The sequence below is a fragment of the Somniosus microcephalus genome, unplaced genomic scaffold (genome assembly GCF_052327205.1).
Source record: "Somniosus microcephalus isolate GS21.2 unplaced genomic scaffold, FLI_Smic_1.0 unresolved_chr1, whole genome shotgun sequence".
NCBI classification, from domain to species: domain Eukaryota; kingdom Metazoa; phylum Chordata; class Chondrichthyes; order Squaliformes; family Somniosidae; genus Somniosus; species Somniosus microcephalus.
The window spans coordinates 156,108,038-156,125,159 of record NW_028225179.1 but is presented as its reverse complement, the minus strand read 5'-3'; the positions used below and the strand labels follow the sequence as shown (position 1 = coordinate 156,125,159).

At 43.4% G+C, this 17,122-nt stretch overlaps 1 protein-coding gene across 3 annotated transcripts in view; it reads right to left on the bottom strand.

Moving 5' to 3' along the window:
* The window catches only part of LOC147096303 (receptor-type tyrosine-protein phosphatase delta-like), a 32,971-nt gene extending 17,618 nt beyond the window's left edge, over positions 1 to 15,353 (bottom strand). For 2 of the 3 annotated variants that reach the window (XM_085975137.1, XM_085975138.1), the window contains exon 1: positions 15,075 to 15,203. In XM_085975137.1, the coding sequence (XP_085831263.1) occupies positions 15,075 to 15,089 (15 nt within the window). In that variant the 5' untranslated portion in view covers positions 15,090 to 15,203. Of the gene's footprint in view, positions 1 to 15,074 lie in introns of all 3 variants that reach the window. The other variant, XM_085975136.1, reaches the window with a different exon arrangement.
* Positions 15,354 to 17,122: the final 1,769 nt, after the last annotated feature.

Genomic DNA, 17,122 nt, shown 5'->3' with positions numbered 1-17,122 from the left:
ATGCAGGGACCTTAAGGTGAACATATTGGTCCAGAATTTGCATTTGTAATGACTGCGAAACTGTCAGCGTTCACTGTCATTACTCTGTAAAACTGCAAAACGCAACCTCTGGCGTCCACACATGCGCAGTTAAATGCGGAAATCCGGAAGCTGTTATCAGTGATACCCTGCTCTTCCACAGGGTGCACTGTTGCTGTCTTCGCAGATGCAATCAACACAGAATCAGTGATCTGACGTGAATTTCACCTTTTAAGCACTATTCTCGCTGTAAAAACCATTGAAAATGTTAAGCCCTGTTGAATGTGGTGTAACTGAGTTTTTGACGGTGTACTAAGTCATAATTATGGCTGAAAAATTTCTCTGGCCCTGGCCTGAGTGTAAAATGTCATTCCTTCCATTCCATGATAAAAATTCCATGATTTTTTAAAATAATACAAAAAATGTTAAAGTTTGTTTATGATATTTCAGCTTCTACCTTAATCTCATGTGTATATCCCAATCTTTATTTTGCTTTCGGTAAAATGATTAAAAAGTGAGTGATAATCAGTGTTTTTTACTTCCGGGTTTGCCGTCTATGAGAATTCTTCAATCTGATTGGCTGCTCAGCCTGCTTGACGACTTCACTGTTCCTGGGTGCCACAGATCCCCTATAGATGGTGCCAGATTGAAAGCCACATCAGAATAGGGGGAAATCGATGCTCTAGAGCCCACTAAATTTTTGTGGGCAGCTTTCTTTGAGGTCAACGGCGAGCGCTGTCAATTTGCTGCTGACCGCAAAATCCGGGCTATTGTTGTTACCTAGAAATTATTGCTGGTGAAAATTGTGGACAAACACTTAACATGCTTGTAGAATATAACTCTGACTGCTTTATTTACAATTCTAAAGGGGGTGCATGAACGAGGAGACCTGGGTGTATATGTGCACAAATCGTTGAAGGTGGCAGGGCAGGTTGAGAAAGTGGTTAATAAAACATACGGGATCCTGGGCTTCAAAAACAGGGGTATAGAGTACAAAAGCAAGGAAGTTATGATGGAACTTTATAAAACACTGGTTGTACTCAACTGTAGTATTGTGTCCAATTCTGGGCACCACACTTTAGGAAGGATGTGAAGGCCTTAGAGAAGGTGTAGAAAAGATTTACAAGAATGGTTCCAGGGGATGAGGGACTTCAGTTACGTGGATAGACTGGAGAAGCTGGGGTTGTTCTCCTTAGAGCAGAGAAGGTTGAGAGGAGATTTGATAGAGGTGTTCAAAATCATGAGGTGTCTAGACAGAGTAAATAGAGAGAAACTGTTCACATTGGTGGAAGGGTAGAGAACCAGAGGACACAGATTTAAGGTGATTGGCAGAAGAACCAAAGGTGACATGAGGAAAAACTTTTTAATGTAGCGAGTGGTTAGGATCTGGAATGCACTGCCTGAAAGGGTGGTGGAGGCAGATTCAATCATGGCTTTCAAAAGGGAATTGGATAAGTACCTGAAGGAAAAAAATTTGCTGGACTACAGAGAAAGGGCAAGGGAATGGGACTAGCTGAAGTGCTCTTGCAGAGAGCTGGCACGGGCTCAATGGGCCGAATGGCCTCCTTCTGTGCTGTAACCGTTCTATGGGCTAGAAATTCATTATAGCCCGGGAATGGACGGTATCTTTAGAAAAGTTTTAGAATTAGTGCCAGGCGCTAATGCTTTAAACTGCACGCAAAATTCATTCTCACTGTTCAAAGAAATGATTGGAGCGCTAAATCAAGTCTTAAAGGCCTAGCTCAGTGGCGTTACACTTAAAGAGTGGACCAATATCGGGTGCAGTCTAATCTCAACTAATCATTGCCTCAGGCTTTTCCCAGTAATTAAAGGAGAGTTTCATTGATACTGCAGCACCTCATTCTCATCATTGCTGGCTGTGCAGCTGCTCAGCAAGGAGAAGCACAACAAGAGGAAGGAGCCGGAGGACTGAAGCAGGTGTTCTCATGGCAGATCCACCTCAGTCGGGTGGTCAGGGTGATTGAATGCTTCAACAAATGCTACATAGCACCATCTGTACCACAAGCTTCACAGACTGCCCAAAGCACCACACCCCCAGCACTCACCCACCCAACAATCTCCACCTATCAACACTCACACCCACATCTCACACCTTGCACACAATGGCAGTTATTCAACTATGGGAGGCACAATGATCATTAGTTATTAGAATGAATGCGATATGTGTGATATGTTTATGCATAAATTTATTAATGGAGTTTGCAATATTTTGTGGTGTCTCTCATTTCACCTTTGCATCCAGGAGGGCGCTGTCATATGGCACGACACAGGGATGGTATGATGGGCATGTGGTGAGCAAAAGGGATCTGGGGTTTAAGTCATCCTGGAGTGAGATAATGGTTGTGGGTTCAAGTCCCACTCCAGAGGACGTGAGCACAAAAATCTAGGCTGACACTCCAGTGCAGTGCTGGGGAGTGCTGCACTGTCGGAGGTGCCGTCTTTTGGATGAGATGTTAAACCGAGGCCTCGTCGGCCCTCTCAGGTGGACATAAAAGATCCCATGGGAGAAGAAGAGCAGGTGAGTTCTCCTGCACAATATTTATCCCTCAACTATCACCTAAAAAAACAGATGATCTGGTTGTTACGTCATTGTTGTTTGTGGGAGCTTGCTGTGCGCAAATTGGCTACATTGCAACAGTGACTACACTTCAAAAAGCACTTAATTGGCTGTAAAGCACTGTGGGATGTCCAGAAGTCGTGAAAGGCGCTATATAAATGAAAGTCTTTCTTCCTTTCTATTAGTTACCAATGTATTTGTATAAATTGACTTCTCCACTATTTTATCAAAGGCGTATTGATTAACCTTTGTGAAAATAGGAGAATGAAGAATTCCATATAAATGTATAAACATATTCATCATTATCACATAGAGTGACTTTAACTGGAACATATCTTCAGTGTTAATAATCAGAGCAAATCATAGGCATCAGAACATTTCAATCAACAGTGAAAGAGGACAAAGTCATGAAGTTATCAGGATTAACTGACAGACTCTCTGCATGTTCTCTGCTTTGAGTTAGCCTTGCATTGTAACGGAACTGTGAAACAGTTCTCCGGCCTAAAGACCCAAGCATAGAACTCAGAAACAAATAATATGAATGTTTAATAACTTGCCATTTTCTTCCAAATATTTACTCACCAGACTGGCAATACCCATTGATTTAAGAATGTTAAAATCATCACTGCCAGCCTGCACATGCTCTTGGGTTTAATTACACATTTTTTTTTTGAAACAAAGGAATATTTTCTTGCTAAGAAACAGAATATGCAGCCAAAGACTCTGAGCACTGTAGTGCTTTTGCTGCGTGTCTAGACTCGGACATGGATCTCTGTGATTCGAGACCTGAATTTCACACTGATAGACTGCATTACCTGATTGGTGAGGAGTGATCTTACAATTTATAATTATGGTGATTATTCATGACTTCACATATATTTACATTTTTTTGGAAGGGAACACAGCTTTAATTCAGAGTATTTTCCAAACTGGTACAAGATAATACAATGTCATTACTTCACAAATGTCTGCCAATGTTTCAAATTCTTCAAAAATATGCTTCAGGATAATGTGCTCCAATGGCCTTATTCACAAGTATTTATTTATATTAAAAATACTACCTTTTCCTTCTATTGTCCTATAATAATTTCATAAATCTACTTAAAGGTACCTGGCACTGCAACTGGGGCTGCCACTTCTGAGGCTGTCGTGCTGACACAGGCCCTCAAGCACCGAGTACCTCCTGCTACTCAAGTACAGCTGTGTCAGCTGTGGCTCAGTGGGTAGCACTCTCAAGGTGGGAGGGGCTAGGAGTGAACCAGGTGTTACTGGTTGCCTGATTGCAGCAGGGAGTTGGAGTGAGTTTGTAAAAAGTTGGTGGTGGGTTTTGGGGTTTTTGTTTTCAGGTTTTAGGGCCTTTTTGGCCCACAAAAACAGCCAGATGGCTGCTGAGGGGTCCAGAGTGCCGGGCCCCTCAGAGGACAGTGTTCCCAAGAGGAATTTAATTAGGGAAGAAACTGTGGTTGGAAGGGAAAGAAAAAGGCCCAAAGATTTGGGCCAGGATCCCAGGAGGTTTGGAAAAGAAAACACGGTGGTGGTTCAGTGTGAGGATAAGGAGATACGAGCTTGGGATATTATCCAAGCGGTACATGAGGATTGTGGCGAGGGAAGCTGCTTTGCCTGCTGACCAAAGCCGAATGTTGGGTTCGAGGTGATGGTCAGTGGCCAAGAGGAGGTGGAAAGGCTTTTACTCAGTCTGAAAGTTGGCGATAAGTTCTTGGAGGTATCTCTGCTATATTCAGAAGAGATGGTGGTTTAATTCTTAAACTTGCCAGTTTATATTGAGGACGATGTGCTAATCAAAAAGTTGGAGTCGTGGGACATTAACATTTGCTCAGCAATAAAGAGGAGATACTATCCAGGAACACGGGTAGATGGAACCCGTTACGTAAAGATGCGGTTCCCAGAGGGGGTGAGGTCATTACCGTACAGCATGAAATTCGAGACACTGGAAGGAGTGCAGTACTTTCGAGTGCTGCATGAGAACCAAGTGAAGGTTTGCTATTATTGTCTTGGACACGACCATCTTGTAAGAAACTGTACAGACTTGTACTATTATAATTGCGGTGAGTCTGGACATATCGCTCGGAGCTGCAAGGTGGCGAGCTGTGGGGTGTGTCGCAAAGGCCGCACCCGCTGTGAGTGTGAGGCAGAAGGAAGCTCTATGAGTGATGAGGAGATGGGAGAAGGAGCAGGAGATGTGAGTGGAACGGCCGGAGGAGCGGAGCAGTCGGAGGACACAGCTGGTAAATTGAAGGAGAAAAGAGCACAGGAGGAGGCAGAAAATTGCGGAGCAGGGAACAGGATGGAGATGGTGGAAAACACACCAAGTACAGTGGAAAAGAACAAAGACAGCAGCGGGCAGCAAGGGTCGAGTGCAGACTCGAGCCTTAATACGGATCAGCTCTCCCTAAAGAATCTGGTTTCTGCGGTGGGAGAGGAGGCAGGAGCGGGGTGCGTGGTAAATGTAAGTACTCCAAAGAAAGACGGGGAGTTGGACATCTCAGTGAGCAGGAGGGGGCAAGACAAGGAGAGGGTGCAAGAGGCAGGAGCCTTAAAGGGGCAGCAGGACGGGATCGGCGAGACAAAGATGCCAGAAGGGAACAATATAGGTGCGCCATTGTCCCAGAGAGAGAAGGATCAGGGAGCAAGGGTCAGAGGTGGAGATGAGGTCGAAGGGAGCGGCACTGTTGGAGAAACCGCGATAGCAGGAAGACTCTCTATGGGAGATGATATATCTGACGGGGAGCAGGATTATGTATCTGACGGGAGCACGCACAGAGAGTTACAGAAGAGCTTGAGAGTGAGGAATTAGCGGGGGACAGAGACATGGAAGTCGGGGGTGGGGTGGCATCATGTGGAAAGGGAAAGGTTAGTGAGGGGCAGAAGGAGGGAGAAAGGGCAGCTCCTGGGCCCAAACTTAATGCAAGGAAGAGGCTGAAACAGCAGGGAAGGTTCAAACAGGAGGTGAAAAAGAGTCGGAGGCTGCAGGAAAAAGCAACAGCTGGCCGAAAAATTGGGAAGGAGCATGTGAAGAGGGAAGGGCCAGAGATTAAATGATGGGGAGGTTATCAGGCATACTTCCCTTCTTCGGAGCCATGATTACATTGGTCTCGATTAATGTGAACGGACTGAGGGGTGAGAAGAAATTGCAGCAGTTGTTGCAGGTTTTTAAAGGCACGGACTTGTTGCGTCTGCAAGAAACCTTTTGGGATGCGGATATCCTAGAAAGAGTTCAGAAGGTTTGGAAGGGAGAGGTGTTTGCAAACTGTGCAAACAATAACCGTAGAGGGGTGGCTGTTTTGGTGAGTCCGTCCATAAAAGAGAACGTTGCCTTGGTGGACAAGGACACTGAGGGGAGATTTTTACGGCTAAGGGTAAAAATGGAGGGATTTAATTGCGATCTCTTTAATATCAGCACGGTGGCATAGTGGTTAGCACTGTTGCCTCACAGCACCAGGGACCCGGGTTTGAATCCGGCCTCGGGTGACTGTCTGTGTGGAGTTTGCACATTCTCCCCGTGTTTGCGTGGGTTTCCTCCGGGTGCTCCGGTTTCCTCCCACAGTCCAAAGATGTGCGGGTTAGGTTGATTGGCTATGATAAATTGACCCTTAGTGTTAGGGGGATTAAATACGTGGGGTTACGGGGATAGGGTGGGATATGTGTTGGTGTAGGGGTTACGGGGATCGGGTGGGATATGTGTCGGTGCAGGCTTGATGGGCCGAAATGGCCTCTATCTGCATTGTGGGGTTTCTGTGATTCTGTGATCTATGCACCGAACGACCATTGCCAGCATCGCGAGTTTTTTCGGGGGTTAGTCACTGAAGTGGCAGAGATGGAAAATCCTTGTATGGGGGGGATTTTAATGTATTTTTATCTCGGATGGACATTTCAGCCCAGATGACCTTTAAGGATGATAACTCCAGAGGGATGATTGTAAAAATGATGGCAACTTTAAATCTGAGAGACTTGTGGAGAGACCGGAACCCCATAAAAAGGAAGTTTTCCAGATCAGGTTGGGTGGGTGATGTTTTAAAACAGAGCCGAATAGATTTTGTGTTAATGCAGGAAGGGTTAAGTTCTGAGGTGATGGAGATTTATTATAAAAAATATTTTTTAGTGATCACTCGGCTTTGGTTCTGAGAATTAGGAACAGCAGAGTTAAGATGGATGTGGTGTGGATTTTAAACAATCAATACCTGAAAGAAATTGCTTATAAAGAAGGGATTATAAATATAATAAAGAATGCTTGGAAGGAACCTTTGTTCTTGAAAGAAAGAAGAGTTTGGTGCGACAATTTCAAATATGAGGTAAAAGTTTTTTAGGTACATTATGGGAAAAAGAGGGCGGCAGCTAACTGGCGTCGAAAAGAGAATATAAACAAAAGGTTTACGGATGTCTGGAAAGCAGTTGACGGAGGGGAGAAGATGAGCGGAGACTAAGTTCCGGGTGCTAAAGGAAGAGTGGGAATTATTGCAAGCTGAAAAATGCAAGGGGGCCATTCTCTGTGCAAAGGCTAGAGACGCATTGGAGGGCGAAAGATGCACTAGATATTTTCTAGAGCAAGAGAAGCTGCGACAGAGATTATCGTTAATTGAAGAGTTGAAGGTTGGGGAGAAGATCATTCATGAAAGTGGGGAGATTTTAGAGGCGGCTAGCAGCTTTTATCAAGAGTTATATACAAAAGAAGACATTTCCAATTTGGCGATGGAGAAGGTTACTGCTTTTATTGAAGAGGGTTTAAAGGAGGATGAGAGAAGCATGTGTGACAAAGAAGTAGGATTAGCGGAAATAAAAGTAGCAATAAGTGGAATGAAGGGGGGGAAAAGCCCAGGGTCCGATGGACTAAGTGCAGAATTTTATAAAGAATTTTTCGAGATTTTAAGTCCATTGCTCTTAGAAGTTTTTAAGGAAATTAAAATTGAGGGAAGCCTGGCCCCATCTATGAGGAGAGATATCATAAGCTTAGCTTATAAAAATAAAGGGGATAGACGGGATCTGAAGAATTGGAGGCCCATCACATTATTAAATGTGGATTATAAGATCTTGGCGAGGGTTATGGCAAATCGTTTGAAAGAGGTGTTACCGCAGATAGTTTTGCCCTTTCAGTCCTATGGAGTCATAGGCCGGGACATCTATGGTCTCAATCCGAGATGCGATAGAGCTCATGGAAGAGAGTGGGAGGGAGGCTTATGTATTAAAGATAGATCAAGAGAAAGCCTTTGATAGGGTCTCTCATGAGTTTTTATTGAAGGTTTTGGAAGCATTTGATTTCAAGGAAAATTTCATTCAGTGGATAAGGATTTTTTATTCAAACATATCTGGCTGTGTTAAATGTAATGGTTTTTTATCCAAGTATTTTCCGATACAGAGATCAGTGAGACAGGGTTGACCCCTGTCTCCACTGTTGTACACATTGGTAGCAGAACCATTAGGTTACATGATGCGAAAGAAACAAAGTGTAGTTGGGATTGTGGTCCCCAGTTCTGGGCTGGTGTCGGTGATACACCAATATGCAGATGACACAACCTTAACATTGAGAAATGGGGAGTCAGTGAGGAAAGCTATGGAGGTAGTGGAGGAATATTGTAGAGCTTCAGGTGCCAGAGTGAATTATAGTAAGTCCCAATACCTGGTTGCAGGGAGGGGTAGGGGGGAAGGGTTGGGGGAATGTCCCTTTAAGGTGGTGGAGGTTTTGGAAGTTCATGGGGTGCAAGAAAGACAGGGATGAAGTGGATCGATTAAATTGGGAACCGAAGGTTATGAAAATTAAAAAGATTTTGGGAAGATGGGGAAGAAGGTGGTTGAAAGTGCAAGGAAGAGTGACAGTGGTGTCTGCTCTCCTGCTATCTAAGCTATGGTACTTATTGACGGTGGAGGATATTCCTGAGTGGGCGGAAAAGTCCATCCGAGAGGCTTGTGTGAGGTTTTTATGGGAAGGGAAACCAGCCTTGGTGGCTTACAATACCATCACTGGATGGAGAAATCAGGGAGGACTCAATTTCCCAGATATTGATTTGAAGAAAAAATCCTTTAGAATCAAATGGGTGAAGAGATTTCTTCAGAAGTCAAATACAAGGTTTTGGAAGAGTTGTTTTAAGCATTTTTAAAAACGAAGTGGGATAGGAGGGCAGGGGATATTGTATATGGAATACAATAATATGTTTTTGAAATCGATTAGACTTCTCCTTAGGTTTTATAAGGGGGTTGCAGAGACTTGGGCCCAATTTTTAAAAAGTGTGCAGTTTATGCCCAAGGGGGCTGAGGAATTTTTAGAACAGCCCTTATTTTTGAACAGGTGGGTCAACATCGAAGGAGAGGTTTTATTTAATCAAGCTTTTATAAAAGCTGGGATTATATCTGTGAAAGATGTATTGTACGAGGTAATTCCAGGTTGGTTGCCGGAAGCGATAGTGAGGGACATGGTGTGGGAGGAGGATCAGGAGGTAGAGGAAAAAGCAATAGGAATCATGTATGAGAAGATTGTGAGGGCAATGCCACAGGATTGGATGGAAGAAATAAATGCGGAAATCTCCAAAGGAAGTAAAATGTATCCTGCTTTTCCAAGTTTTCTGCTGGAGAAAGGGGGAGAGTTGGTCCAATTTGACAACTGTAATACTCGAGATTTCTATGAGGTATTTAGAGAATGGAGATTCAAGACACCTGCTGGTCAGGAGTTTTGGCAGAGTATATACCCACAGCTGGACTTCAACAGGATTTGGAAGGGAGTGTGGGCGAATTTTAAATGTCCAGAGTGGATTGAATTGGATTTCAAATTGGCTCATAACCGGATTTTTACCATGATGGTCTTGTGCAAGATTGGACGAGTGGAGGCGGCAACTTGCCCAGTGTGTGGGACACGGGATGAGACTCTGTCCCATTTACTGGTGTTATGTCCGCAGTTAAATGACTTTAAGTACTATGTTCGACAGTTGTGTGAAGCTTTTTTGCTGGGTGGGGACCGAAGAGCGAGAATGGGAATCCCGTGGGACTCAATTTTGAGATGGGGATTGCAGGAGAGTCTGCCAGAGTCCAGCGGAGCGGCAATTAATTTAATGTTCAGTTTGGCTAGATTTGTGATTGTGCAAAGAAGGAATGCTCTTTTTTTTAAGGGGAGGAGAATCAATCTAAAAGAGTATTTTAAATATAAGCTAAAAGACCATTATAAGGGTCTGTGGATGTTTTATTCAGAAAGGAATTTAAGGATAGTATTTTACAACCAATTTTTAAAGTACAATCGATTAATATATGTTACAGGAGACAAATTAAACTTCAGGTTTTGATGTTAAAATGTGGTGGCGGAATGGCTGTGCAGAGCGGTGGAATTGATTTGTATCATACAATGAAATGATCACGATGTTGTAAATGCTCTTAATGTTCAATAAAGTATATTAATTAAAAAAAAGTGGGCACCACTCTCGCCTCTGAGTCAGAAGGTTGTGGGTTCAAGTCCCACTCCAGAGGACATGAGCACATAAAGCTAGGCTGACACTCCAGTGCAGTGCTGAGGGAGCACTGCACTGTCGGAGGTGCCGTCTTTCAGATGGGACATTATACCGAGGCTCCCTCTGCTCTCTCAGGTGGACGTAAAAGATCCCATGGCAGTATTTCGAAGAGGAGCAGGGGAGTTATCCCTGGTGTCCTGGCCAAAATTTATCCCTCAATCAACATAAAAAGAACAGATTATTTGGTCATTATCACGCTGCTGTTTGTGGGAGCTTGCTGTGCGCATATTGGCTGCCGTGTTTCCTACATTACAACAGTGACTATATTCCAGAAGTACTTCATTAGCTGTAAAGCGCTTTAAGACGTTCGGTAGTCGTGAAAGGCGCTATATAAATGCGAGTCTTTCTTACTCATTGAGATCAATGGATGCCTGTCAATAGCTCACACACAGACAGCTTTAAAGACGTTTACATACTTAAAGGCGAAGTGTATTCCAGTTAATTTTCACAGAACATTAAATGTTACCAAGGGAGATATTTACTGGTGTCTTTAGAGGGAGGCTCGAGGGCTACACGCTTTCCAACACAAACCACTGAATTAGTAAGAACGTGTATGGCTTCATAATGAATACCACCCACTTAAGTTTGATCGACTGGCAAAGAACATAGGAACTTGAAATAACTGATGCTTGGGCGAGAGAGAATAAGGAGGGATGAATCCTGGTGGTCCACAGAAAGGGACGCAGCATGGCACCGTCCATCATGTCTCTCCCAACCAAAAGGGATAATCATATACTGTCTTCCAATCTGATATGCTTTGTCAGCAATGAAATATGACTCATAGTCCTGCATTCTCCCTCCCCTAACCCCTTCATAACTGGAGCAATACAGTCAGACTCAACAATTACATTCATCAAACACAGGAGTGGTGATGTGCTCCCTGGAGTGGTCATAGAGAGCAAGATTTGATATATTTTAGCCAAAAGGAATTATATTTAGCACGGAATGGTTAATGCAATATTTCTTTAAAGCGGCACTGAGCAAAAAGAACAAGTCATAAGAGCTACTCAAGTATAAAATCCAAATTAACTGCAGGGTATAACAAATTAATGGCAGAGTGTAACGAGAAAGGATTTTGATCATACTGCACAGTAGAATTTGTTCTCACTGGAGAAAAGAAAATTGAGAGGAGATGTGATCCAAGTCCTTAAAATGATGAAAGGCATCGATAATGTAGATATTAGCACGTTATGTAATTTACATTGATTACAGAACTGGAGGACAAAATTAACAAGCGTCAAGCGGGAAGAGATTAGAATGTCTAGCCCCCATCACTCAAAGCAGTAGGAAGATATATTGCAGAGTATCAGAAAATGGCAGATGTATTAAAGCAAATCAGTTTTCCACAAATGAAGACAGTGATCAAATGCCAGATTCAGTTATTTTGGCTCAAACAATCCGTGAGACCAGCATGCATTGCTGAAGCACGTGTTATGAGGAAACTCAAAGTATTAAATGTTTAACAGGCACTTGGGCAAGTGTCCTCAAAGAAGTGAAGGAGAAAATGTGTGAGGATCTAGTAAATATGTTTAGGAGGGTTAGGAGCTAGTTGAGGACTACAGAACAGAGAATGTAGTCCTGCTATTTAAAAAAAAAAGTACAGTATGAAGCTAAAAATTATAGATCAGTCAGCCTAACAGCCACATGATCAAGTTTTATACGGGATGCCATCAAAGCTCATTTAAAGAGCACAGAGGTCACAAAGGGTGGTCAGCATAGGTTTAATAGGCCTTGCCTCATAAATCTACTGCAATTGTCTGAATTTACATTGATTTTCAGGAAACCTTTGATAAAGTTCCACATATAAGGCATTTAAGAGGGTTAAGGTTGATAGAGTTAATGGAAAGCTAGCTGGCTGGAATGAAAACTGGCATGGTATTATAAACAACAACAACGTGTATTTATATAGCGCCTTTAAAGTAGTAAAACGTCCCAAGGTGCTTCACAGGAGTGTTACAAAACAAAATGTGACACCCAGCCACATAAGGAGAAATTAGGGCAGATGACCAAAAGCTTGGTCAAAGAGGTAGGTTTTAAGGAGCGTCTTAAAGGAGGAAAGAGAGGTGGAGAGGCGGAGAGGTTTAGGCAGGGAATTCCAGAGCTTAGGGCCTTGGCAGCTGAAGGCATGGCCACCAATGTTGGAGCCATTAAAATCAGGGATGCTCAAGAGGCCAGAATTGGAGGAGCGCAGATTTCTCGGGGGGGGTTGCGGGGCTGGAGGAGGTTACAGAGATAGGGAGGGGCGAGGCCATGGCGGGATTTGAAAACAAGGATGAGAATTTTAAAATCGAGGCGTTGCTTAACCGGGAGCTAATGTAGGTCAGCGAGCACAGGGGTGATGGGTGAAAGGGACTTGGTGCGAGCTAGGACATGGGCAGCCGAGTTTTGGATAAGTTCACGTTTATGTAGGGTGGAACATGGGTAAAAGGTGATGATAAATAGAAAAAGCTCCACCTGGGTAAAAGTGATTAGCAAAGTTCTGCACAGATCTATTCTAAGTAACTCTGCTGTTCACCATATTCCTATATAATGTGGAGGAGAATGTTTGCAGATAATTTCCAGCAATGTGGCAGAGTGATAAATATAAGGGAGGTAAACAGCATTCAAAGGGATTAATTAAGCAGATGGGCTTTGGAATGGCAGTTAAACTATAACATACACAAATGTGAAGTACTGCACACTGGAACGTGAAACAGCAAAGGGATTGGCAAAACAAAAGAGTGTCCGTTAGCAATGGAGGAGGAGAAAATTGTTTATGTCTGATTATTTGACATTTACTGAAAGTTTCTAGTCAGTATGAAGTGGTTATGAACAAAGCTAATTATATACCAGATGTCAGCAAAAGGACACTTGATAAGAAGCCAAAATAAGTCATTCTAACCTTGTACAGGTCATTGATGAGGGCACAATGCGTATCATTTGTTGCCGTCTACAATCATAAGAGCATTGGGGTATTGGGGAAGGCTCCAATTATGATGTGGAACTTGCAGAATTAAACTTATTGTCATTTTAGTGTAAAGAAAATTGAGAGGACCCATGATCCATATCTGTGAGATGTTGAGTAGTATTGATGACGTTTTAAATGGTCTATTGAGAGTAACCACAGAAAAAGGGAAGACAGATGTTTATAGTTTACAATATGTAATGATATCAGCAAATAGAGATGGTATTTGCCTGTTCGATTATGATGCCTTAATAGCATGTTTGCAGGTATTGATTGCTTGTGCCTGACCAGCAGAGGGCATGTGACCAAGAGAAGCAAGGCAGTTAGTTTTAGTTTCAGTTTCGTTCTAGATGCATCATTAGCATGATAGCTCCTGCAATGCTGTATAAAGAGTTGAACAGACTTTAGATTAAAACTCATTCTCTTTCATAAATATCTCATCATTGAACCCACAAAGAAATCAATACACAATACACAATGTGACGAGAGATTGGAGGAAACTATGTGTAGTAATGAATATGTAGAATAGTCTTCTAGCAAAAGCAGTTGGTACTATTTTGATTAACTCCTTCATAAGAGACTGGATAAATACACGGTTGAGGGAAGTATAAACAGGCATGATTAAATACTCCACTGAACACAAAAGCCTAGATTTTCCAATGGGTGTTATTCTAATGCTGGTTATAACTCACTTATTTTAAAGTGTTAAGATAATGCTGATTGGAAAATGTGGGCTAATAGTTGCCGGGCTATTGGAAATGGTATCTCCAGAGTGCAGCAGAACAGGGTTAGGTAGGTGGTACGTGAGGATGGATGAATTTTCTGTAGATTTGATTAATTGCCCTTGGATATCAGAGAACTTTCCCTTTGGAAATTAAGTGCATAGGGTAAAGTCTAAAACAGAGTAAATTGTACAGGGCCTTGGTGAGACCACACCTTGAGTATTGTGTGCAGTTTTGGTCGCCTTATCTGATGAAGGATGTTCTTACCATGGAAGGAGTTCAGCGAAGATTCACCAGGCTGATACCTGGGATGGCAGGAATGACATATGAGGAGAGATTGGGTTGATTGGGCTTATACTCGCTGGAGTTTAGAAGAATGAGAGGGGATCTCATTGAAACTTATAAAATTCTGACAGGACTGGACAGACTAGATGCAGAAAGGATGTTCCCGATGGTTGGGGAGTCCAGAACCAGGGGTCACCGTCTAAGGATAAGGGGTAGGGCTTTTAGGACAGAAATGAGGAGGAATTTCTTCACCCAGAGAATGGTGAACCTGTGGAATTCTCTACCACAGAAGGCAGTAGAGGCCAATTCATTAAATATATTGAAGAAGGAGTTAGATATATTTCTTAAGGCTAAAGGGATCAAGGGATATGGGGAGAAAGCAGGGACCGGGTACTGAACTTGGGTGATCAGCCATGATCTCATTGAATGGTGGAGCAGGCTCGAGGGGCCGAATGGCCTACCCCTGCTCCTATTTTCTATGTTTCTATGTTTCTGACAGTAATGTAGACAATACTGTTAAAGACTGCTATCTAGCAGTTTTGTTTCACAAGACTAGGAGCAAATTTACAATTTTTTCTCTTCTTGGAAATTTTACCAATGGTCATTCACTGCTCTAGGGAGATGGAATAAGTGTGGCGCAAGTTATGCATAGTCTGCTGCAGGAACAAGGAGCAAAAGGTTTTCTGTCCTACTTTCTCATTTTTATGGTGCAGATGACAGTAAAAGTATATGCAAATTATGCAATGTTCTTTTGATTTATTAGTATCATTATAAGCATTTCTCATTCTTAATAACATAAAAGGAAAATCTGTTCAGTGAAATATAATTCCCTTTTGCACAACTGGACTGTGGTTTACAGGTGCTGCCAGCCCAATTTCTGGAACTCATTTCAGTAAACAGCAAAATATCCACAGAAACACAAACAGAAGATGCCGCTGCAAACACACAATCAATTTGATTGATTGTAATTCTTTTCCCTTCCTGTTATGAGCCACTTAATTGTGTAGCAGCTGCACACATACCTCCTCCAAATCCATTTCATCAGGACTGTCCCAGGGCTTGAAAAACTTTCCACGGGCTTTCTTCAAAGGCACAACAATTATATAGTAGCCTCTGTTAAGATAAAAAGGCAATTGATAATAAGGTCAGAAATGTTTGCGTCATCTAATTAAACAGACAATTTTCTTAAGCAAGCAGCTTGCTCCGAAATGAAGCTATTCACTGCACATACACACCCTGCCACTATCTCAGGTTCAAGCAGACTGTTCACAACTTTGGCATCCCACTCGACCTGATCTGTGCTTTCAACCCTGGGTTTGACATTTTTCTTGGGCAGTAGCACAAAGCGGGCAATAGTGAATCGGCAGCACGTTTCACCCCCACCCACCCCAGATTTTCTTTTCCACTGAAGGCAATGAAAAAGAAAATCAGGCAAGTGTGAAACAGATTGCCAATTCACTATTGCCCATTTTGCATGACCTCCAAAACCAATTTCAGCAGCAACCCACACCCAATGTCCCCCCTCATCATCAAGATCGCCTACTTCTACCTGTTGAGACATGGGGGTGGGGGGAGACGGTTCAGGTGAAAATGAGCAGGAAGGACAGTTGGGACATATGATAATGTGTGCAGAAGACAAAGGCCCTGATCACCTCATCAATTGATTAAATTAGCAGCTTGAAAACTCACTGACCACAGGCTGAAACTGGGAGCGGCTGAGACTGCTGAGGGTAGCACCATCAGAAAAAGAGGGTGATGCACCATATAAGGCAATGCACAAACTTATAACCAATCACGGAGTTAAGGGAAATAAGCGGCAGATTTGAATGTATAAAAAGGGATGATTCGAATAAAGCAATGGTACTGTCTGAAGAGCTCGTGCCTAGGCTTGACTGTATCCGGCTTATCGCACTGTAACATTGAAATAAAGAAACAAGGACCAAGTCTGCCTATCATTTTACCCAACGGATTTAACATCACCTCTGTAACATTGTCTGCCTCTGCCCTACTTCAGCCTGTCTGCTGCTGATACGATGATCTATGCCCTTGTCACGCCAAGGCTTGACTGCTCTCCTGGCCAGTCTCCCATCCTTCACTCTCTGCAAATTTCAGTTCATCCAAAGTCTGCTTTCCTGTCCAGGACAAAGCAGCCTGTTCAATTGGCACCCCATCCACCACCTTAAACATTCACTCCCTCCACCACTGGCGTACCGTGGCTGCAGTGTGCACCATCTACAAGATGCACTGCAGCAACTCGCCAAGGTTTCTTCGACAGCACCTCCCAAACCCACGACCTCTTCCACCTAGAAGGACAAGGGCAGCAGTTACATGGGAACACCACCACCTCCAAGTTCCCCTCCAGTTACACACCATTCTGACTTGGAAATATATCGCCGATCCTTCGTCGCTGGGTCAAAATCCTGGAACTCCCTCCCTAACAGCACTGTGGGAGTACCTTCACCACACGGACTGCAGCGGTTCAAGAAGGTGGCTCACCACCACCTTCTCAAGGGCAATTACAGCTGGGCAATAAATGTTGGCCTTGCCAGCGACGCCTACATCCCATGAATGAATTTTTAAAAAGTGTCCTATCCTGCACTAAGTCCTACTCACCCACCACCCCTGTCCAACTGACTTACATTGGTTCCCAGCCAATGTTCCCCGTAATTTTCTTTGGGGCCGGGCAGCCCCCAAAATTCTGCGCATGCGCGTTTTTTTCAATTTAAAAGCTGGCTGCATGGGACCCCTGGAGTGGCCGCGCTGCTTAAAGGAAACATTGCTCCCAGTGTTTTAACACCTCAAAATTAAAATTCCCATCCTCATTTTTAAAACCATTCATGGTATCATCCCTCCCTACCTCTCTAAGTTCCTCTAGTTCTATAACACCCCCCAACCCCACCCCCCCAGAACACTCCATCCCTCTGACTCTGGCCTCTTCTGCAACCCCCTTACCTTTGCCCCACCAATGGTGGCTGTGGTTTTTGTTGCCAAGGCCCCACAGCCTGGAATTCCCTTCCCAAAACCTCTCCTCCTTTAAAACCGTCCTTACAACCCACCTCTCTGACCACTT